The 26,070-nt window shown below is 36.4% G+C and overlaps 1 protein-coding gene across 4 annotated transcripts in view; it reads left to right on the forward strand.

Annotated features, from left to right (window-relative positions):
- The window catches only part of LOC126857267 (putative polypeptide N-acetylgalactosaminyltransferase 9), a 188,151-nt gene that overhangs the window by 107,403 nt on the left and 54,678 nt on the right, over positions 1-26,070 (forward strand). For all 4 annotated transcript variants that reach the window (XM_050606505.1, XM_050606508.1, XM_050606506.1 and 1 more), the window contains 2 exons: positions 17,271-18,320; positions 21,047-21,245. In XM_050606505.1, the coding sequence (XP_050462462.1) occupies positions 18,065-18,320; positions 21,047-21,245 (455 nt within the window). In that variant the 5' untranslated portion in view covers positions 17,271-18,064. The remainder of the gene's footprint in view (positions 1-17,270; positions 18,321-21,046; positions 21,246-26,070) is intronic.

Below are 26,070 nucleotides of genomic sequence, written 5' to 3' on the forward strand. Positions count from 1 at the left end.
ACTGTCATTTCTCATACACGTTTAATTTACGTTAGACATTCGCCATTTTTATGCACGTCCATTGAGAATGATTAGACCTAAAAGCTAATCAATATCATTATCTCGATTGCTTCGCACCATGGAACATCGAAAGCACGACAATATTTCGCGTTTCGATACATTAATTTCAGGCGCGATGTTTTACGTACGTATTCGTACGTACAATGTGTATGCCGGGGAAAGAGGCCGCGTGTTAAGCGTCCCTATGAATAGAGACGTGTAGAGGAGGGAGAGGGGGGGGGAGGAGGGGTAGATACATACATCGGAAGCATTACCGCGAAGTGTAATGCAAACGGACGTACATACTCTCTTTCCAGTGCAAAACGTTAAAGTGACACGACACGGTCAGCAATGAAGCGGACAGCTCAACGGCCGTCAACAAACTCGCGCTCCTACTCTCTTCATTATAATGTCCGTTTAATTAAATGCCTTCGCGTACATCCCATTAGAATGTCAAACAATAATTTAGAAATTCCTACGCTCTTCTCCATTCCGCGTATGTACGTACACACGCGATGTACCACGAAGGTGTACGCACGCGTGGGCGTAATTCTATTGTCATAAAAACGCACGATCGCCCACGATTGTTCTCGCGTCGTCGAAACGCGCTTGAATCGCTTCGTCGCGTGTTCTACTTTAATTCGTATATTCTCGCCTGTCTTAGGGGGAGCCGGTAATAATATCATTATATGTTACGGTGTACGAAGTGCGAGAGATACGAGATACGTACTTACGTATGGAAATAATACTCAGCGAATTCGCTATATTATTCACCTACGTAATAACTCATCTACGGACGTAAACGCGTGCGGTGCTGCGAAATTTCGGCTTGACTTTGCAAGAACTTTGTAATTTTGTATGCGGGTTGATAGATCCGATTCCTTCTTGCAAATATATTTATTACTTTTCTCATTTGCATCTCTTATTACTGGTATCAGCCTGAGAAATAATAAGAATTTTGATGAGAAATTTAATGATCAAATAATAAAACTTTTTTAAAAAATTGTGCCTATCCTACGTACATATTTGATTAAACTTATCAGTGGCGCAATTAAGTCGATAATTAATATTTTAAACATAATAAACGAGCCATGAAAAATTTTCTAAAAATTTCAGACGATAATGTACGAATGATTTACATTGCACGTTTTCACATTATCGCGACTTGCTCTATCGCGATTTATCAAGCGTATCGCTTATCGTAGATAAAGGCCTCTTCTTTGACAGAGATATCGAGATAATTCAATCAGTTTTACTATAACGCGCTCGCGCGCGATGTGGCGAATCAATTCAATGGCGTTTTACTTCGAATGCCGTCGCGCCACAATTCCGTTGTAATCCGCGAGATGATCTCGCACGCAAAAAGGCGAGAAGTACCTGTTGAAAGAGCCTTACCAGAGAGGAATCCGACTCCGCTCGGAGTTGCCTGAAGTTTCGACGGGAGTTGACGGTCTTGGAGAAACTTGGGAGAGAGGGATCGATCAGGCTCGGGGTTTGAGTTCGCCGCATCCGCTACGGAGGAGTTCTGATTGGATGCCGATGTAATTCGGTGAATGCTTATGCATGATCCTCGGCGAAGTAGCGCGTCGTGTGTAGGTTACTGTCGTGGGTGAGTTCAACGTTAAGAAAGCTTGGAATGCCGCTGCGAGCGCGTGGGTGTCGCGTTCGTAATCATCCGTATGTGGAAATAACTGATCGCTGTCAATGATACATTAAATGATAGATTGCATGCATATTTATAAGATAAGAAATGTTAGCTGCAAACAAGAGTTAATCTCTGTCCAGTCTTGTATTATAACGATAAAATTATTTCTGTGTTTTGCATCTTATTAGTCGTAATCAGCCTGAGAAATAATAAAAATTCTGATGAGAAATTAATGATAAAATAATAAAATATATTCGGTCATCTGTTTTACGTACATATTTTATCAAACTTATCAGTGGCACAATATCGGTAATTAATATTTTAAAAATAAATGAGCCACGAAGAATTTTCTAAAAATTTTAGGCGATAATGTATACATATTTTACATTATTACAAATTTTAACATTATTGTGGCTTGCTTTATCGATCAACTTTGATATAAAATTATTGCTAGTATATCTTGAAATTACTTTTAAATTATTATTAATTCGCAGAAAGAATAGAAACGAGAACATCGTCATTTTATATATTATCTCTTCTATGTTAAAGGAATATTCCATATATATTTTATTTTTTCTCTCTTCTCTCTCTATCGCTAACTTATTTAATACAGACCATTGATTTTTGAATACTCGAATACTCTGATGTATATTTAATGTATTCGATGTATTAAAAGCACAATTTATTGTGTCTAAAAAGGAGGACATCTTAATAATTTAGTAAATTTAATTCCAATAATACTAAACGTTTAAATAATTAAATATATAGTTAAGTATCACTTAATTTTAATTAAACATAACATATTATAAAAGCGCGATTTAAATAAACATGGATGATACATATGTAAAGAAAATAAATTCGTGTGTGAGGTACTTTCTCTGCTATCTCACCGTTATTTTTATCCCGAGTGTGTCATTATGTGCTATCATTCATGGAACTCACATAAGAGAGTCGTAAGAGCGATACCTTTTCTCAGTGTATGATGGTAAAAGAATACGAGAAATGTTCTCACGGTCGACGATAAGATTGAAATTTTGTATGAAATGTCTCTGCTGCTCCATGTGTTGCTGATGGCAGTGCGGTCTCATATGTACCATAATCTCGTCGGTGCTGCGCGCGATTTGCATAGACGTGTCAGCTCGTTAAAGAATTTTGATTACGCAAGATTTTGATCATTATTTTATTAATCGCGTATCCGATAATTAAAATATTCAAGAAAAGCATATATAAATATGTATAATATATCACACGATTCTACTCATTATTTATCGTGCTTTTTGCATGTGTTTGACTTTATTCTCAAAATTTTATTTTAATATTTTTCAGATTAAATTTTTATATGTAATTTTTTTAAATATTGATTGAATCTTTTATTATTTTTTCAAAATACCAATTTTATAGTTATACATTTTTTTAGGAGGCAATTTCTTTTATTTATAACTTAAATTATGATGGAAGTGCTTCTCTTGAATTCTGAGCTATATTCAGTTACGTTTATTGTTCGAACATTTTCATCAATGTTTTAAAAAGGATATAATCAGGAAATAACTTATTAGTAGAAATTCTCTTTTAATTATTGACGAATGGATTAGATCTGTGAATGCGCCATTATAACGGAATAATGGGGATGAAAATGTATAAATAGTTAAATCGTATATTTGAAGAAAAAAATCAATCTAATAATGGGAGAATTATATGATATGAGTTGATGGTAGAATAAAATATGCATGGAAGTTCCCTTAAATTTAGAAGAGACAGTGCAGAAAATAATGGCATTCTCATTTCTATGTCTTTTGCATTAATAATAATTTAAAAGTAATTTCAAGATTTATTAACTGTCATTTCAGGTTATAATTAAAAAAAAAAAAAAACATGGGAATAATTTTATCGTTACACGATCACAATGGAGGACAGAAATTAACTCTTGTAACTTGCACATTTCTTACACCATAATTAGGGAATTATTCAACAGCAAATCGCTTCTCGCGATCGTCCGGGGTTTCGTGTTTTTGCGAGATGTACGAAGAGCGAAGTCGCGAGCTCGACTTCCGCAGACGAGCGATGAGAAACGGAAATGGAAAAGTTCCATTAATTGCTGCCGTTTTCTTGCCCGCGTATTCCCCGTATTTATTTGAAAACTTCTCTCGAACTCCATGCAAATCCACGACAAACGACGCCGTGTGCTATGTTCGCATTGCGAGGAATCGCCCGAATATTTCTCGGGACCCTCGAGGGCACACTTGCCATTGTTTCGACCGGATAATAAAGAGTAGGGTGAGACGGAAGTTCTTGGGTGTACCTTCATCTGGATTAATTAATTACCCTTAGCCTCTTTTCGCTTCTCTCGCGGAAAAATGAACGGTGGCACGATGCGGCGCGACAGGGCGAAAGGCGTCTGCTTTCTTCTTCCGTTTCTTTGTCGCATTTTTTTTTTTTTTTTGTCAGGAATTACGCGATTAATTTTTTAATTTTTTAAGCATTATTGCGTCGTTGATGGAGAGCCTCTTTAATATTTAAGTAATGTCGGAAGAAATTGCCGCGAATATTCGGGAATAGAATGTTATTGATATAATTAAATGCGAACTATCTTTGTTTCAAAATCTAATTGGGCTTTCAGACATTAGCAAATATTTCCTGTTAAACTTTGAGATATTTTAACCTTCCTTATATCTTTCTCTTATATTTATATCTTCGATAATAAGTTATCTATCTATAAATGCAGATCACCCAATATATAAATATTTAGTTAATGTGTAATCGAAAAGATATGGAATTTTTATATTTTATCTAAACAATTTTTGCAATCTTGAAACATTTTTTTTGAGAGGACAATTAAAATAAGGACACAATTCTTCTCCGAAAATTATACTTTCGTTTTTTTTTTCTTTCTCGTTCTTCCTTTTTCTCATTTTGTAAATGGTTTCCGTGCTATCATGCAGATGCCAGACCTTACACAAACTCTAGGCTACAGAATCCTACAATGTGACTAGCGGGCTGTAAGTCCTTCCCGACAAAAAGATCGCTTGTTTCGCCGACTACTGTCATTCTTCTTTTGTCGCCTGTTCTTTCTTATATTTTGTTCTCTTTACTTTGCAATGCCGAGGTAATCTTTAACTCCAAGATCTCCGATATGCAAAGATCAGACGTCTTCGTGAAATTCTTTTTCTATTGCGCCCGCTTAATTAACATCGATCGTTTTATTTTAATTCGGAATGTTGCTCTATTCTTTTTACAGAGACTGATACTAAAACTATTAGGGCTTCATCTATCAAATCTCTTTTAAAAATTGTCAAATTTTTTATATGAAATATATTTTAAATTATAGAAATATTTTTCTCTCACAAGTGATCTGATGATTTGATATGATTAAATAAGCCGTATCTTGAATTAATTAATTTTAAAGATTTTCGAGAACATTTTATTTATAGAATCCATGTATCAGCTGTTTCTTAACGATGTCAGAAGTTGATTGTGTTTGCTTTTTCGTGCAAACATGTACAGTAACGCGGATGTGTAGCACGATGTCAGATTTTTCCGGTACTTTTTTCACAAACTAAGCTATATAAAAATTAAATGAGTTTTTTTGTTTGCAGAAGAATATTACTTTTACTGTCGATATTATGCGCAACCTGTCAATATATTTCATCCGAAGAAAAAGGAAAAGATCGTTTTATGAATGATGCAAATTGAGATTAGCTATCTAATTAGATATATATTGTCATTCTTTTCTCATATTTTTGTTTTAAAAAATGATTAGTATAATTTTTAGTATAATATATACAGATTAATAAAAGAAAAGATAATATATATGTATATTAATAGAGATTTAAATTGTGTTAAAACCAGCTCGGAAATTGTAATACAGAGTAGATAACTCGAAAGAAAAGAAAAATAGGAAATAGATATATATAGAAAGGAAAACAAGTTCATAAAGATGATGAAATTTTATAATGGAATGTATTTTTAGAAAGTATTTTTCTCTCTCTAACTCACAATCAGAACAAATATTATATTACACGATTGACATATATATTTGCGCATTTTTCTCGATACACTGCTTTCTTTTCCTTTCGACGACACGAGCGATCTCCGTTTCTCGTTTGACTCGTATAAAGTCATCTCTGCAGTGCCGTCGCGCCTTCTGTGTGCGTTAAGTCATGCGGATCTGACAGGCGCGTTGCGGAATTACGGCGTATTGCCCGAGGGTACCACGCTGGTGGAATCCACCCAACACACATCCCCTCCTTTTTTTTTCTCTTCCTTCCACTCTCACTCATCATCTCTCTCCGTATGTAAACAGCAGATATTCTCCACTCTTCTCGTTTTTCTTCCCTCGCCAGAATGTCAGGGTAACAATGGTCGCGCGGACGCGCGCTCTCTCCGCGTATCAGAGCGGAAAGACGCGTGCATAACGCCATGTCGGGAATCCTCTCTCTTGACGTAACGCCGCTGTCAACACCACCACTACCACCACCGCTATATGTACTGCATTTTTTTTCAACTTTACACTCTTCATCCGCGCGCGAAAATGAGACAAAGCGACGAAGCCCCTAATGCAAAAAATTGCCCTCGGCGCGCGACCTAGACAACACGCGGGAAATGTTTAGCACTTGCGCGAAGTTATTCTTACGAAAAATATCGCTCCTCTTTTCTTCTTTTTTCTTTTTCTTCTCTTCTTCTGTCATTTTCCTTACTTTTATTTCATGTGCTCTACGCGTAAATAACGATTCAATTCGTCTGTGATTTTCACGCTTCGCTCCACGATTCGATATTCCACAATGACATTGCAACGCGTGCGTAAGTTAATTTCGACGATCCGACTGATGGTCCCCGTGCGACTCGGCGAATAAAACATACATATGCGTACATATGTGACACACATATTCTATTCTATTTCTAATTCTACTGGCGCGGCAGTGAGGAGCGTGTTGGAGGAGCTACCACAGCGCGAAGAGATATTCATTTGAAACGAGTAGCTACGTCTCGCAAAGGGACTCGCTGTGGTTCGCGTGACTACTCTAAATTTGCTCCTTCGTACGTACTTGCTCGAGAGTTTGCTCGAGAGTTTACTCAACGGAATTCGCGTCCGCGCGCGCGCGCGCGCGAATTTTCGCGAACCGCACTCGTCACCAGGGTGTGTGGGTCACTCGGTTACAAGAACCGCGAGCGGAACATTTGGCCGGGGGGACGAGCACAGTTTGGCAACTCTCGGAATGGTGCAAATTCGGACATACCCGGACTGTACTCGGCGCTACCGAGTTGACGTGTATTTTCGGCGGGACGTGACCGGGCTGCGCCAAGCGTTTCCTTTTCTGCGCCGAAGTCGACGGACTGTATACCCTACTGGTGTTTTAGAGAACCTGCATGTCCGCAATCGCGGCTTTTAATGGTACGGTTCCGAGCACTATTTCCACTTACAACAGAGTTTTAAACCGCGACTTGTGCGCTAGGATTTAAATACCTCGCTAGAGCATAAAAGTATTTGACAGAATATTGTAGAATATTGTATAAAATTTTAGCCGATGTTGATGAATTTAAAGCTACAAGCGAAATATGATATATGTATTTTTTTTTTTTTCTTATTTCAACAATATTTTTGGGAAATGATTGACTCGACTCTAGCTATTGCTGAAAGCCACTTTATTTTTGTACATGACACGCTTGATGTGAAAATAATGTCGGTACCGCTGATATCAGACTTGATGCAAAGCGCACCTGTCTCTATACGAGACACTGATCTATGCGCGTTAATTAAAAGGCGCTTTATCCCGCGTGCATGGCAGCTGTGTAAACGCCATATTTCCACGTCAATCGTTTGAACATACACACTAGTTACGTACATATATATATATATATATGTACATACATAAATCTACCGAGGAAGCGCCGAATAGTCCACCGCAATGGAACGTGGACATGGATGTCGTGATGTTTCGCGGCTCCGATCTCGTCTTCGAATCACGTTTGCTACTCTAATCTCGCGAGTAATCAAAATGGACCGCCGTTGCTTTCATCTCGAGTCATCTTGCGCGAATGGACGCGACGCATTGATATCCGCGATTTTCATTCGATTTCGCGAGCATTCGGAAAACGATCTCTCTCCGTGATTGACGCGAAATTCTCTTGACAGAAAAATAGGAAGAGAATACGAGACAGGTGCTTCGTTTCGCGCGCGAATAATATTGCGAGCCGCAGAAGAAGCGCGCCTCTCGCCTGTTTCGGTCTCGGATTTGGCAAGCCCGCCGTGCAAAGTGTCAATCGAAGCGTCTGATATCCTCGCTGCCGGGGATGGCATCGAAATTCTCAGAGTTTTTCTTTTCGGAAAAGTGACAATTTTCCGTGATATCGAGCCTCGCTACGTTCTATTTTGCACGCTACTCCTTTTGCCGCCGTTCGTCACCGTGGATATTCTCGAATGACAGTTCTCAAAGAGGGGAAACGATTGCATTTTTCAATCTTCTCGTTCGGCGTCTCGTGGTTTCGCGGATGTTAATGACGCGTCGAGAGAAGCTCTTGATCTTGTCTCTCGTCGAGCGTATCTAAAACGCGTATCCCGCGTGGAAGCGGCAATATCGCGCGCGCGTTGAATTCGCGTGCCTCTTGATTTACGACGCATGCCTCGCGAACCGCGTATCGATTCTCTCATTCATAAACATTCCACGTAGAATCGCGGCGCTATGCCCCGTCGTTCTGCACACACACCGCGCGCGCCATTAATTGCCAATAAATACAGAGCCGCGTCTCTCTCACGGTGTCTGAATTCGCGGACGATTCCGCAAAGCGCGGAACGACCCGGGGCGGCAGCAGCGGTTTCCTTTGGCGTTGGTTCGCGCAACTCGTCGAGCATCGGCGTTAATTCGATGAAAATTAATTAGTATCGGCCTCGAGGAGCTTTGGCGCTCTCGGTCCCGTGAAATCGAGCGCGAATCGTCCCACGGGCGAGAATTTGATTAGCCATGCGATAGCGTCGCGCTCGGCAGACTCCAATCGAATTTCCGCTGAACCGCAAAATTTTAATCTTTTATCATCGGATTAATAAAAAATTAATAAAAAAGTACTATTTAAATCTTATGATAATTAATAAAAAATTGAATACACGCAAAATATAATAAATAATTTATTTTCGTTCTGAATAGAACGGAGTTTGTTTTAAATAATAAAGAAAGGAAGAATAATACACACATATATATTTTTCTCTGCAAGAAATTCTTTTATTCTTTTATCAACAAATTAATAAAATATTTGAATTTTTTTCTAATCATATTGATAATACAGTGAAAAATTATAAAAGAAAGAAGAATATGATAATTAAGAAAAAATTATTACATTTTAATTTTAATCGTAAGATACACGAGAGTCACATTTAATCAGCATGGAACAACATTACTTTCGAATTTATGAACGATTGATCGCGAAAATCCAGGCCACGATTCCTCATAATCGGTTGTAAGGCGACCACGAGGCGTCCCAGTGGATTGAAAAATCGTTAGCACTTCTTACTCAGCCGCCATTAGCGCGGAATTACGGTAGCGCGTCGACAGGTTCGTAAGGGTCCCGAGTCACGTAATGATTTCTTGCGACCTCACGATGCCCTCGTGACCTCTGACCTGACGAAATAGGTGCGCGTGACTCTTCACGCATCGCGCCCAAACGTGGTTTACTCAAGTGATTGTCCGTGTGTGTGTTGGTATCCTTCGAAATCGGAGCTCGTGGTAAGCGATCATTTGTCACGAAATCAGGCATGGTCTAGGCAGCAGCATGATGGAAGATTATGCGGCTTTATACGATTCGTTTAAATGAAACAACAATTAGTAAAGCTCGATTAGCTTGCTGCCCAAATTTTTTCCTACGTTAATATTTCCTCGTGAATTGTTTGATCATTAAATTACTAATGGTCTGTTTCATCAGCGTCGGATTAATTAATTTTCAACCTTAATTTAATTGAGAATTTTTCTTCTTTTTAAATTCGGTTAGAAAAAAATTTTAAAAATTATTAAAAAATACTCTACAAATAGTACATTATTATAAATTGTACCAAGTTCTTTATATATTGCAATTAGGATTTACTGGTTTAATATTAATTTGCCGGTTTAAAAGCGAATCAATCATAGTCACACACACGTGTTCGCTCTTTATCGTATCATAATCTTAAAATCATATATCCTTTCGTAAAGCAGCATCCTAAAACATACAAATTATACGGCATCTAGATAGCGGATAGATTCCATGTCTATTTTCTTTATTGGAAAGTTTAATGATGCACTGATTATGAGATCGCCCAGACCTCCTCCACAGCCTAATACGGCGAGTCAAGAAAGAAGTTCGAATGCGCGAATCACCATGAAAGATAAAGCAAAGAAGTAGTACGAAGGACAGTGTGTCGGACGATATTCCTCCCCTTCCCGCTCTCCCTCTTTCCTCCCCGACGAACGTGCTCATTTGGCGGAAGTCCAGCCGATGTCTGCACGCCCGAAACGTCCGTTACTCCATTAGCGGTTACCGTGTTAACTCTTTATTGCTCTATGTTGTATGAGCCAACGTTCTCCATTGTCGGGTTAGAAAAAGTGCGAGTAGGAAGAAGAGAAGGAGGGGGTTAATGTCCACATTTCCTCGGGATTACCGTGAAATCGCTTCGGTACCAGATCGCACAGTCCTGTAATACTAGATCGCACATGTGACGCACGCTCTCACGCGTTATGTAATCTATCGCGTTATCAGGCTTACTTATCGGTACCTTTATCATCTTGTATATGTACATCACAGCGCGATCGAATGAAAAATTCTGTTGTATTTTTCGAGATGCATGTAATATATATATATATATATATATATATATATATATATATATATATATACGTTAAAGTTATATTTTATTATTATCTTATCGGTAGCTAATGGCCTCTGGACCAGTGACACATTTTATGTGAGAAAATTTTTATGTAGTTATTAGAAATAATAAAACAATTGTTCTTTACTAAGAATAAATGCAGATGTAATAATTCTAATAATAATAATACTGTATTTTTTAAATATAATTATTTTTTTAACATAATTGCTATACTTAAAGTAAAATTTAAAAAAAAATACAATTTGTCATTGATGGCGTTTTTTTGTTCCAACCATTGATAAAGGATTGATGGGTATAAAAATGGCAATATTATATTTATAACAATATAATATTTGTTATTTTTTAGTTTTGAATACTTTTCAATAATTTTTTTAATTATTTGTCGAATTCAAAAAATACATACGTGTGGAAAAATAGATGTGTGGAATACACTACGAGTTTCATTACTTTTTTTTTTTCATTTTACCATAAATGCATTTTTACAACAGTATACATTTTTCAAACGGAAATAATAAAAGACTACAGTTCTTTTAACGATTGAGAACTAGCTGCGCGAAGTAATCCACGGTAATCCGTGACATGGCGCAATTATTTTCCTGATTATCAGATCGCGACACATGGTCGTTTCCGGCGACGCAATTTCGTGCGCCGTCGAGCTTGGAAAATTTCTTCGCCGTCGAATATGTTACTTTGGCCGTGCGGCGACGTGCAGGCAGATCCCGCACTGAGTTTTGCATAATATATGAAGTGATGCATCTTAAGGACGTATAACGGCGGTAACGTTCATGCAAATTTTCATCGCTAAGCGGCGTGGAACGGAATTTCAAATTTTCGCTTTAACGGAATTTTAACCGTGAGCGTTAATTCTGTATTTGTAAATTGAGGTGGTTTTAAGGTTTTAGGCATTTAAATCCGGATGGATACTTATGGAAAAATTATAACGTTAAATTATGAAGTTTATGATTTTTTAAACTTAAGAAAAATGAATTTATGTAATTATATAAGGTGATAAGATAAGTAATTATATAAAATTAAATCCGAAATTTTTGATGCGCGATATATGATCTGGCCATATAAATAAGAATATCTAAAATTAGGTGCGATATGACTTTATCTTTATAATCATATTCAGCTAAATTTGATTATACATGTATATCTAAAAAAGATCAAGCCGAATATGATTACATAAAGATAAGATCATATATTGCGTCAAATTTTAAATATTATTATATAAAATTATGTTATCTGATCTTTTCATAATTAATTACGTATATTTGTATTTGATTATTTCATACCCATTTTTTTCGAGAAATGATTTTTTCAGATGTGATAGTATTTTAAATAACCATTCTTCACACGAGTTATACTTGTACACAACGTTAATAATTTAATGCAATGAATAACTTAATATTATAAATAAGTTAATACGCTTAAATAGAGAAGAGACAGGATTTCCGCTGTTTGATTTGGTTATATAAATACACCAGAGCTTTCGCACTGCTTTTTGAAACATTTTAATGCTATCATTAATACAATATAAATAGTATGCTTCTTTTTCCAGAATAGCGTAATAATTAATATAATTGTTATTAATATGATTGTTCATCTCTTTCTGAGAGTTTGCTCTAAATATATAAATATAAATAGATCAGATGAATACACGACGATAATGCGCTAATCTAAAAAGTTCATCTGAAATATTTTTCTTTTTCCAATTGTTCTTCCGATTTCCCTTATTCCGGATACACGAATGTTATCCGGAATCCGGTTTGAGGACTTATGCAAATTTGAAATCCTTCCCGTCATTTCTTTCTCTTGTACACATCCCGAGCTCACACGATATCGCCGCAAGGGATTTCGGCCGGCTTATTTTCCCGGTTCGCATGGTCAACTAAAATGCCGGTTTCTGTTGTCTATCCCGCGGATATCCTTCCTTCTGCTCCTGTCTTGCATGTCCGCCTCTCTCTCGACTTCCTTTTCCATTTTTGTCTCGAGCGCGAAAAAAGAAATATTTAGATATCGTATGCTGCGAGGTTTATCGATCTTTTTTCACCATCTTAATTGACTCGTGCGAAAAGAGTGAATGGCAGAATGCATTTTATTTAACGCTATTAGCGAGGATCCCAAATTCTATCACACGGCCATTAGCGACTGATATTTGATTAATTCATCAAATGCACTTCGCGATGGGTTGTCGCCGAGGATATTATTCTGTGGCAAACTACTATATGACTTCAACTCCCGAAAAAAAATGGACTTGTTGTAATTATGTAAGGTCACATATAATAACATATGATAATATATATCATTTTATGATCACATATAATGATATCCGAAATTTGATGCGATATGATTATATAAAGATAAAATCATATCGCGCCAAATTTTGGATTTAATTATTGTATATGATTTTATATAATTACACAAGTGGACACGAGTTCATTTTTTCTTGGGCTTTAGATTATTCAATGTGTTTATCGACGAGAGAACGGAATCATTGCGTGAGAGAACACGAATTGCTACAAAATCGAAAAAAATAAGTACAAAACAAAACAAATAAATACAAAATAAAGTCAAGAGAAAATAAACATTATTTATTACCTGTAAGAGGGAAAAGGTTTATGTTGGGATAGAGAGACGTTAAAATGTCATTCGAATGGAAAAGCAGATTATTATTGTTCTTAATTATCTATATTCTCGTCACACGCCGTCATGCGCCACATGCTGTCGATATTATCGAACGTGATTGGCACCTCTTTTCTGCGCCCAACATTTCTCCGACGTTTCTCGCCTTTCAATCCTCTAAGCGATTCATTTAACGACGGACAAAGAATCTAGCCATTGTGTTCTCGTTTCATGTCGGGCGGTAGACCCGTAACGAAAATAGCACCTAACCCAAATAAACAGTGACACGCGAACTCGATGTTATCCTCAGTAGTAACTCGGTGTAAGTTCGTTTAACACGAAAGGGCGATGGCGCTTGCGGCAAAATTTACGAAAGCTCTTGCAAACGATGAATACAGTCTTTCTCCTCTACTTCGTTTAACCATCTGGCGCTCTATCTTAGCACTCTTAACGAAGAGGTAAATACATTTAATTCATTTGCTAATCTCTAGCTATTTGCATACCTCTACGAAATCAAAAGAGGAGACATTTTTATTTTGGGTAATAATGATGTAATATTATATTTTTAATTAGCTTTTTGTGATATTTGCACGAAGCGATACATTTTATAAAACTGATATAGTACGAGACTGAAAAAGAGAATAAAAGGCCTATTTTTTAGCCCGAGAAATATTTTAATTTCGAGTCGACTCGCAACACATGGTGCAATGTTGTTTTTCCTCTTTCAAATTTTTATTTCAAGATTTCATTTAATCTCTCGTTATGTTATCGTAGCTCTTTCTTTTCAAACCTCGCGGTAAATTAAATCTGCGCTTCATGCATTCTTATACATTATTTTTGCATCGCGATTATTTCTTTTTATCATATGTTTTTACTCTTTGTTTACGCTCATGCGTTTAACTTTAATCTCTTACTTACGATGCTGACCGAAGAGTTTTTTGGGCATCCCGAAATACAGTTTATTCCACGACAAAATATATTGCACCGTCAACTCTTACCTTTTTCTACTGCCGCGATGGGAGATGCCGCACTTATGCTACTTACAGTATATTTACTGCCAGATCGTAAAGGATCATAGAGGGAAGAAAAAGGTGGTTTTTCAGAACGATACATCGACCGGTATTTTAGAGACGTGGAGCAGTAAACTCTTTTACGGAAAAGTGTCTCCGATAGTAACGACCACTAAAAAGCGACCATGCCACTTCGCCACGTACGGTTCTGGCAAAGCTAGAGAGCCAGACTACTTTCGTACTAACGTTTCTCCAGAGCGCACAATGCTTTTGTACACATGTCTACTCGAGACAACGTTCTCTCCATTCGTTGGAAATGGAAGGCCTCCGAGAAAGATAGTATAATCTGCGAAGTTCTTTTATTGTGTACCATCGAAGGTTTCACCGAGCTGTATCGCGAGATTATTCTTCGCACATCTCTCAATTCTGATCTTTGTTTACGAAAAGTTGAATTACTATAATGTTCAGGATACGTTTTTGCTTCTCAATCTTATTTGAAACGCATAGTTTTATTCAGTCGATAAGAAGTTTATGAGAATTCTTACAAAATTGTATATTTTGTTACTATATTTATTAACAATTATATTATTAAATTTAAATTCTTCTAATTCTTTTTCTCTTTTTCGTGAATGATGTTATTTACAAAACAATGGCACATAGTTGGAAAATTTAGTTTTTTTGTTAAAAAATATGATTAAAACTTTTGTATTAAATATTTAACATTTATGTGTTAATTGAACTCAAATATTAAATTATTAAAATAACTGTAAAAATAACAATGTGCATATATTTTTATTTTTATACAATAAATATGTTCCATATTATTAGTGACAAGATTTATTTGTTAAATTTTGCAGAAAAAAAATGTTGATTTTATTCTAAGAGGAATGAAAATGATTAAAGTCCGTCAATAACTTTTTTTTAATTTAATTTTATCATTAAAAATATGTTGATTTTACATAAAATTAAAGTTTGCATTAATTTTATATTGAAATATTAATATAATATTAGTGCCACCATTTAATATTATATTTCATTATTATGTTAAATTAACATGAAAATTCGTATATTGTTTGGGACAAATAATATGTATTAAATTTAAGCCAAATTTTCCAACTGTGCAATTTTCCGTGAATATCAAGATATTCAATCTCGCTATGTATATGCATGTGCAAAAAGCTGGCTTAACTGCACCTCTTCTCTCATCATAACATCCGCCTCGATACATGGTCCGATCGATCCGGTATAACATGTCCTCGCGATATACGGTTACGGTTGAAACGCGAAACGATAAAACGTGTATGCATGCACGCGCCTTTCTCCGCCTATATGAATAGCGGAACGTCTCCGGCGCGGCTGAAAAGAGCGCGACACGCGCGGATGTAAGCTTCTTTCTCTCCTCCGCGGGGAGCTTTTCACGTCTTCTCTGCCGTCCCGAATCTTTCCGAGGGTTCGCGCATGTGACGGCGGCGGAGCCTTTTCATCGTTATCCCGATGCCAGGCTCGGTCCTTTCGAATGCAACCCTCGATTTTCCGATACGAGCAGACAACTTTGCACAATCTGCGAGATTGCGTGCACGCGACGACGGCCAACTTTTCCATGAGGCGATGCATTGCGCATAATGCAACGGTCGCACGTCCGTGCACGTCCACTTATCTGCGTCCACCGATCGCGCGCGCTACGTCGGGAATATAATCATCTCGTTATAATAAGCCTGGTGAAAATAGCGGATAATGTCCGCCGATCCTATCACGATTCGGTTTAATTTACGCGACTCGCCTTGCGTCGTTTTTGTAACTACGTATTATTAAACCGATACTATACTTTCTACTATGAGATATCGTCTGTCCGAGTATCGAATGACTAAGACGTCAATATCGCCGATCGTTACTTCGGTGCACGTGTGTAATCGTCTGTCTAACGTCGTTAACAAGTATGCTGCCGCGCGCGTTCCGTGTGGCCGAAAGTTCCTAATTTCCTAATTTAATACAAAGTTAATAAAGGCCCGAGACGCGCGTATTTTCCAATTACTTGGTGCCGGGTTACTCGCAAGAACATATTTCAGATACACACGTTGAACTCTGGATTATAGATCGTTTAACGAGCGCGCTTTACGATCATTCTCTTAATTGAGAAATTCTCAAGTCGATCATATTTTCAAATTATCTCTCATTGTATAATGCCGTATAATATAAGTAAATTGTGAAGCATATTTCGAAGATTAAATTATATTTGCGAGTTTAAAACGAGGGACTTGCCATATTTTTATTGCCATTTAATGTAATCATAAAAATATTTTTACATTTATTTATTCTTGATAAGTATCGGATAATAATATGTCAAATATAAAATGTAAGGATATACGTATAAATATATATAATATGTATCATATCAATAAAATCAATTAATATATCAATAAAATATAATACAGTAGAATATTATAACGCTAAATATCGATTAATGTAGGATTATCGATAATTAAATAATCTTCGTTTTATTTGTGGTTTTAGCAAATTGATTGAATCAACTCTGCCAAGACGTATCACTAATAAGATAAATAAGAAAGCGAGAAACTCTTCAATGAGATTAAATCTATCGCACATATTTGTTATCGTGTCATTTGTGATATTCTGGTAGTTTAAAAAGTTAATAATCGTAAAAGCAAATTTTTTTTCCGTTCGTGGTCTGAACCACAATATCGCTATTTAGTTAATAATTTTTACAGAGCACGATTTTAATATTATTAAAATATTTATCTATAATTAAGTTAAATGTATATATTATGAAAATTTTTATCATGAATAATTATAAAGGAATATTAATACATGACATAGCACAGTAAATATATTTAAAGTTTATTGCCCTAAATATTTTTAAATTGATTAATGGTTAAACAAATTTAGCTAACATAAATATTTTTGAGAGAGATAAATTTATATTTTATAAATAAATAAAACTCTTTTACAATCTGATACTTTAAATTTTATTTGACTTTAGAGAGTCATCTTTATATATATATTATATATTATTATATATTATATATTGTCCGAGTACACATATTTCTCCTATTAATATCGATTTTCTCCATTTTATAATTTACAGATATAACAATGCGGTGATGAAGACATTCAATTTGAAAATATATATATCGCAACAATACATATGTGGATTATTAATGAGAAGACTGTAATCATATCCATTTAGAGACGCTGTAATCCCTATTAATATTGACAAGAATTTGCAACGTTCTGTGTTTGGAAAAACGGCGAAAATAAACGTGACACATATCGATTGCCAAACGTATCAGATCGTATCAGATGGTATCAGTCAAAACTCGCTGCAACGCTATATTAGAACTACTGCAAAATTAATTAAGCATAATCTCTATCGATACATTTTACTCGTGTGGGACATCGTTACGGTATCGAGACATCAACTTTAGAGGATAATTTTATCGAAAACGGACGCATAAACTATCAAAGTTACAAGATGTTATACGTCAGAGTCGTCTGAACTTATATAGTATAAGATATTGTTCGCGTCGAAGAGAAGAGGAAACGCATTCTCGCTGTGGAAATTTCTGGCGCGATTACTCGTGAAAGGGAAGTGCCGTTTCCTGCGTCGATCTCCTTTCTCCACTCAGACGTTTAATTAGCGTCCTCGATCGCGTAGAAAGGAGGAACTGATCTGGGCCTTTCGACGTCATTCGGCGGAGTCGGTCGAAGGAAGGTCGTAAACGAGGGAGAGACGAGAGGATGTTGCTGAGGTAACACGACATTTCGAGGCCGCACGAGAAGCACGATAATCGGAGCGCGCGCGCGGGGGAACGCAGGACGGAAGGTGTCGATAATCGCAGCGGGCGCACAAAGGAATAATCGAGGTGACGGCGATAGGAGATGGGCTTTCCCAGGAGAAGGTCGTTGTGGCTGAAGGTGGCGGTGCTGGCGACCGCCGTGTGGGTGACCGTCTGTTTCCTGCTCTACACTGAGGATCGAGCGGCTGCTGTTCAAGGATTGGCGCCGTCGGGCGTCGCGATGCCGCCGCAGCAAGCGGCGAACGGCTTTGTGCCGCCCGCGGCGCCGTTTAGAAAAGAGACGCCCGGCAATGTATTCAGCAACAGGGTGAAGATCAATCAGGCCGGTCCAGAACAAGGTAATTGAAATCCTTTTTCTCCATTTTTTTTTTTTATTTGTAATTTATCAAGCGAGTTAATTTTTCTCGAGAAATCTCTACGGAAATCGTTAAAACAGAATGTCTACTTTCTAGAATAATATGAACCTGGAAGTTGCAGTAAAAAATCTTCTATCTGGAACTTTGAAAAATATCTGAAAAATTAGAGATTTTTTAGAGAATTTTTCTTTATAAAATTTGACTGTAGACTCTGTCTATTTATAAAAATAGCAAATTCAAGTGTCTTTTTAATACTGTTAATTTAACCAAAGGACATATAAGATAGTCGATTCTGTTCGTAAACAACAATATTTTTGCATAAAAATAAAATTACTTTGATATGATTAAATTTAGCGTTAGAAAACTCGTCGTTTTTGTTTCTTTTTTTTACATAGAGATTGAATATGTGATACATAATAGCTTTATTTTATTTTATCCTTTGCGACGTAGATATACCGTGAGTATCCACATGAATCAGGTCTGTTAGGAAACGGCTTAATAGGCTGACACCCCACGGGGATTAGGTGCGAGTTAGATCTTAATAAGCTGATAGATGTTCCTTGTGGAATGTATGCTCTGTGCATGAATCATATCGAGAATGTCAAGTTAGTTCGCGAGCCACCTGTGGCTTAAACGTGTTCGACGTTTCGAGACAAATTTTTAAGGATCGATCGTCACAGATTTTTATCTATTCACAATATTTTCAAAATGTTTGATTATGTTGTTACAGATTTATATAATTAGATACATCTCTCTCTTTATACAACACTATACTTGTTGAGAATTTTACTTTTAATTATGAAGACAATTTAAATTAACAAATATTTAAAATAAAAATATATCGATTTAAGAATAATTTATCTTGTAAAAAACTCAAATTTTTGTATACATGCTTTAAAATTTTTTTGACTTAAGACATATATATCGTTTATATTTTCTGCGCTGATCATATAAGTAGAAGCGGAATAAGAACAAATTTTACACGCATACACATTCTCACACATATACGTATATAGAGGTGTAATATAGAGCGAGAATGCGACTGTATCCGTGGAGAATCCACGAAGACGAAAGTTCGTTCTCTTCCGGCGCCGCCACGGGCGCAATAAGGAACCCTTGATAGTTCATCCCGCCTTATTGCCAGACGCGAAGTACGAATAGGGCTCTCATAGTACATGGATCATCCCGGCGATATTGTCGGTGTTTCACGCTAGCGGTATATTAGGAAGGTTGCTTGTCTGTGAGCGAGAATCTCTTGAGTGATGAACCTAGACGTCTCGCTGGTGATGCCTCTTATGATCTCGCTTTCCCAGGGAGCTTTATACGTACTCGCGCGTTCGCGCAGAACGACGTGTTAATGAATTTAAATACCTCCGTGTGCTGGCGAATGCGGAGAGAGTCGGCGCCGAAAATGAACGAGACGCGCTCATCTCGCGTGGCGAAAGAGAGGCTGCGGCGGCAGTTTTCTCGGAGAAAAGCTCGGGCGCGGCGAAGCTACAACTGGGCTGATGGCGGCCGTGATACACGACGCGAGTTTCACCGTCGAACTTCGTGGCGGGCCGGGTCGCGGCACTAAAGCAATTTGTCGTTCTCTTTATTGCCGCATCGTACACACCGGGGCCCAACTTTGTCGACCGGGATAAAATTATTTTCGGGACAAGCGAGCGAGCGAGCGACTGTGCGGATCGTGAGCGAGCCAACCAACCAGCCGACCATATCGCGTACTTACCTCCGGCTTTAGTTTACACTATGCCGCGGCAATATGGCGCCGGCGAATAAAACCGGAGTTTATGCGAGAAAGCTCTTAGAAGGCGCATATACCTCGGCACGATATGTCCCGGTCGGATGTGCTGAAAATTCAATTTCCGATTCCCTTTTTCTCTCCGGGGTTGCGACGCCGTCGTCGCCGACGATGACTCGTTCCTTCTTACGTTGACGTTAAGCACTCTGCTCCGCTTCCGGGCGAAGCGAAAAGCGGAACGAGATTAGTTGAAACTAAACCGGAATGCAATCGGATAAAATATGAACGGAACCACAAGTTTGACATTGACACACTATATCATTCCGTTTACCTTTCCATTATATTTCATTGGAATGGAACGCATAATATTTTTAATATCTTTCTTAATTGAGTAATGTATTCTAATTTCAATTACGAAAGTGTCTTGGTTTTTTTATCATGTAATCCTGTATTTATAAAACTTTTTAATCTTTGTAATCTAATAAGATTTTTTTAGTAGGATGATATATTGATTCGGCAGATCACCAAACGTTAATTTTTTTTATTATCATTTAATCGGAAAAAGTCTATTTTAATTTTATTTCTGAGCTTGCAGAAAGAATAGATTGAGTGACAATAGGATAAAATAGAAAAAATAAAAACCAGAGGAAAGATAAATACATTTATTTTTGAATGTTACTTTGAATAACGATGAATATTATGTGTCTTGAGATACATTATAAATTTAAATAAAAATATTTTAATATATTTTAGATATATATATATATTCATAATATAGACATAAATTGCAACGTTTTAATAATTAAAATTATTTGTATACAAAATCTCTTATTAATCCTAATTCTAGCTAATTTCAAAACGACCACGATGATGGAAACGATTTACGCGCTGTTTTACTATAATCAATTTATTCGCTAATATTCTGGTCGCTCATTAATGATCCCTTTAATGAACTTAAATCTCATAGGTGGTGGAGTACTGGCTGTACCGCGGGATCCGGATGCTGTTGCACCCGGTGAGATGGGCAGGCCTGTGATACTGCCGACCAACATGTCCGCACAGACCAAAAAGCTGGTGGACGATGGCTGGCTTAATAACGCATTTAATCAGTACGCCAGCGATCTCATCTCCGTGCACAGATCCTTGCCCGATCCACGTGACCAGTGGTGAGTTCTATTTACATAATTTTGTCTTGCATTAGTTTCGTTCAACTTAATTCGTTGCTTCTATTTATATAATATTTTTAATTATTTAAAAAAAAAAAAAATAGTAGCCCAACTCTTTGTTTCATTATAATGACATTTCATATTTATGATGAAAATGATATAACGATGGAATTTTACTGCAAAATTTTTACTGCAAACTAAAGAATACACCCTGAAGACACGCGATTTATTACGCGTAGAGACGCGATCCCTCTTTATCATGACCTTCTTCAGTATGATATTTGCTATCCGAGAGGACGAGAAATATACGCGAAGTGAACGTAGAAAGAACGCGCGTTTAAATAACGAAATATCTTTAGTGGATGCGTTATATCTGATGCGAGAAGGGGATACGTTGATTCCCAGAGCATCGGGACGGAGTAAAAGCCAGCGGCATTTTGTCGATCGAGGCAAGATAGTCCGCGGTAATGCATCGGAGAATCATAAGTAGTCGTAAATGTTCCATGCCATTTTCTTTTACTGCATATATATGGTGGTATCATAACGCGGTCGTTGATAAAATATCGTGGGTTGAAAGTCGCGACATCGCGAGCTATCTATCTTGATCCGATCCTCGTGTTCTCTTATTCTTGCGAGACTGAATATCACCTCCTCTCTCTTCTTCTTCTCCCCGTGAGAGCTCCGACATAAATATATATAGAAATAAATCGCGAAAAGCTGTACATTATATGTTATGAATGATTTTGAGTTGGTACTTCTTTCTTTCTGCGAGAGGTACACGGAGAGATTCCGATGAAAAATCCAACTGTACTGCAAACATAGAATCTATTTATGAAAAGCAATATCTACATATCATGAATCAAATTTTTAATAGGGAGATTTTTTTGCATTATTAACTCATCATATATAAAACGATCAGATATTCTTCTTCAGAAGAATGGTGTCTTATATTCGAGTTCTCTTCTGATATTTTTTCTTATTATTGTTTTATTTTATTTATTTTTTTTTAACAGTTTATCTTTTGAATAAAATATAATTCTTTATTTTTATATATTTAATAATAAATATAATTTTATTAATTTCTCGCGCGAATAATTATAGGAAAAAAAAAAGATCAACTATATAATATGATTTTCATAGTTAGGCCATATGATACCGAATATCTGCTGTTAATAGAGATTCTGTTAGATGTCGATATCATATGTACGATCGGAAATTACATTTCTCTTTATTCTTGCATTTCGTCGTAGCAAAGTGGAATCTATTCAAGCGCAACGCATACAATCATGAAGGATATTAAAATCGGCTTTTGTGGGGAAGAAACGTTTCATCCGAGGCAATTGCGCGGGGGGGGGAAGGGGGGAGATGCTCCAGAATAAAATATGCAACGATGTTGTGCGCGCGCGAGGAGCGTTTCTGAAGTAATATTACAACGCAATGCTTCATGTAATTTACATTGGGCCATTATTTTAATTACGGCCAAGTTAAACGCGCTATTATATGTAAACATTTTCCTCGAACGAAGAAGTACAAACCTCGCTAATGCATATATATATATATATATATATATGTATGTATGTATATACATATAAATATATTTGCGCTCAAGCTATGCTAATGACTCGCTATTCCGAATTCTTGTTAACGTTGCAAATTATTTTCCGTCTACGTCGCAAATACAATTTCACGGAGAGCGTCCGCTGGCTTGGGCCACTACGGGTTTACTACAGGTACGTGTTACGCGTTGTTTAATTAATTGCGCTGTGCCTAATTTGTTGCGCGAGTTGACCGTAATAGTGTACGGCGAAAAGAGAGCGCGGGCGACGTAGTTTAGAAATTTAATCATCGGAAAACGCGTTCTCGGAAATTAATATATTGCTTTTACCCTTGTCGCCGTCTTTATGCTATACGGGAGTTCTAAAATTTCCATCTAGAACATTTCATTTATATTACATCAAACGTGTGCTGTCTTTTCTTTTATCTCATGTATTCGATATTTCCTTTTCGTGGATACTGAAATATAATATTCGCGTAGAAATTAAATAACTGTCATTTAAATTTAATATTATATTACGATACGAAAATACAATACGTTTATCATCGACTAGTCTATTAAAATTATAAAATATTACATAATTTTATTTTATTTTATTTTATGCGAATGACGAGTATTTTTTATATGCTTTTGCTGTCTTAAAATGTTTAACAAGCAAATTCCTAATTATGCAAATTATATTAAACAATTGATCGATAATTCCATTGCGCGATCCATCGTAGATCGGCGTGATTTATTCGAGCGAAATCGAGTAGGGCCGTAACTGTACTGGGTCTGCGGTACGTCCGAAATATGTTACGTGGTGACCGTAAATTTTCTCTAAAACTTTGTCCCGGCGGCATCGGGGCGCCGGTCGGGCCGACCGCGGCAGCGAATTAACCCCATGAATATTAATTACAATTTACATGATATTAACCGACATTATCAGGACAGGTGGGCAAACTTCGTGGGTGCCTGTTGTTACTGACACACCGCGAGTCGCGTCCGTAACTAACGGCTTGGATAAAGGTGCCATCACACCGGCGCAGATGCGTTGTAATGTGTGGTTCGCTTACAAACAGGTGTCCCTGATTTAGAGCCACGAGGATTGTTCGGAGAGAATCGGCGACCACGTTGATATCATGCGAAGCGATTATGGAACAATCTAGAATTGTGATGGAAATACTTGGGGCTCAAATAAAATTATAATTCCATGAAACATTTATTAAATTATCATGCAAATATCTACAAGTATCGTATAATTATTGTATATAAATATGTTGCATATTATTTATATGTAGAAGATTATTATCGCTTTATTAAAATACGCCAATAAAATACAGACCCATCTGATTCAATGTACATATTGTTTTACACAATTGATAAATTGATCAGAAAGAAAAGGCGGTAAAATAAACGTTTATACAATTAACAGGCAACAAAGAATAATAATTCAATGTATTCATAGCGTATCCGTTTATACGCATACAAAATACACGTGTCTCTAATTTTAACGTAACTTTGCACTCGTGCAATTTTCTTGTCAAATATTTCCCTTTCAGTGAGCGCGCGACGCGAGTAATTGCCATGGGCTCTTTTACAAAACGGGATGTAGATATTGCTTTTATCTTTTGTACGCACCTTTTATTACGTCGTGATTGAAAAGTATTTCTAAAAAAGTTAATTATGGATTTTAATGAATTAGCGATCATAGAGTCGAAATAATTAGCGATTATGATCGTATTAATTAACAAAGGTATAACGCATTGGTTATTAATTAATAATTTGAACACCCAAGGGCGTCTGTAATTGCCGCGGTGGACCAATCATTTAAAGTGCTCGTTATCTCGGCCACCGGTACATATGATTTTTTTAAATATTCAATTAAGCAATCTTCAACAGCTCATCGAATAACGAAGCACCTAAACTATACCGAATAGTTTAATTAATTTTACAACCGATGTATAACAAGAAAAAAATATCGATTTCGTGAAAAATTAGAATTATCGAGAATAAGTGGAAAAAAGTCAATAAATCATTTATTGATACTTAAAAGTCTTTCCACTGATCTTTAATATTAGAAGAATATAGATACGTATTTATTTATAAAATTGATGTAAACTATTTCTAGAATCTGGATTTTATAATTTGATTACGCGTTAATATAATATTATGTTTTCATAATATATTTTAACGAGAAATAATTCTCGATATTAAATGCAGGAAATTCTTGGATAATATTCAACAAGTTAAAGATTGGTTTTCATAGATTCGAAGATAAACGGAGATGCTTGAGTGACGCGAAGAACGAAAAGATCAATGCTACTTTCCGTGGCGATAAGAAGTATGAAATGAGATAAAAGGTTGCTTTCCGCGGTTTTTCCATCCAACCTTGTGGCTCTGCCCACGGATAGAGCTCCGTGGAAATAGAAATTTAAATATGCAAATGGCGAAACGTTCGGTTTAATAAGCTGCTTCTTCAGCGTCTGTGAAATTCACTTGTGAGGTCTTTGCTTAATTATCACGTTACCAAACAATGAAAATCATCTTTCTATTTCGAGGATTTAATTTTTTATATCTGGATATTTCCGGTTTTTTTTTGACATTTTATACATCGATAATTTTGATAGAAAATCTTATATACATAAACATATCGTATTCTTTAAAAATTTGATAATCAAATTAAATAAATGAGTGTATTTAAAAAGCAATTATATATCTTTTACAATTTTAATAATGTTAAAATTATGATTAATTTTTTTATATATTACACAATTTTTTTTCTTAAACATTAGCATTAACATTACTATTAACTTTATAAATTTAATTCTATTAAATATTAATCATTGATATTAATGTGGCGAGTATCCGGGATTACCTTATTCATTACGTAATAACGTGTAAATTACGACGTACGGGTATTTTACACCATATTTCATTTGCTTGCAATTAAGTCTTAATCTCTTTAATCTGCGAAATGAATTTACGATGAAAATTCGGTTAATTTCCTGCAAGCAGCATAGCGGTCCGTTTCTCATTAGTCGAAAAGTTTTCTTGTCTAGAGTACACTTCCTTTCGAAACGTCGAAAAGACGAAGGGAATTGACGATATCGTTCTGTTAGATAAAAGAAAGAAGAAAGGAGAAAAGAAGCGATATGTAGCGAGAATTTAACGAGGATGTATGAGCAACGTAGTTTATTATTTATCAGCAGTTTCTTGGAAGTAGCTCGCATTGTTGAAACTGACAGCTTAGTGTCATGACGTTTATTGAAAAACGATATACTGTATGAA

This window comes from Cataglyphis hispanica, chromosome 21, assembly GCF_021464435.1.
Source record: "Cataglyphis hispanica isolate Lineage 1 chromosome 21, ULB_Chis1_1.0, whole genome shotgun sequence".
Taxonomy (NCBI): domain Eukaryota; kingdom Metazoa; phylum Arthropoda; class Insecta; order Hymenoptera; family Formicidae; genus Cataglyphis; species Cataglyphis hispanica.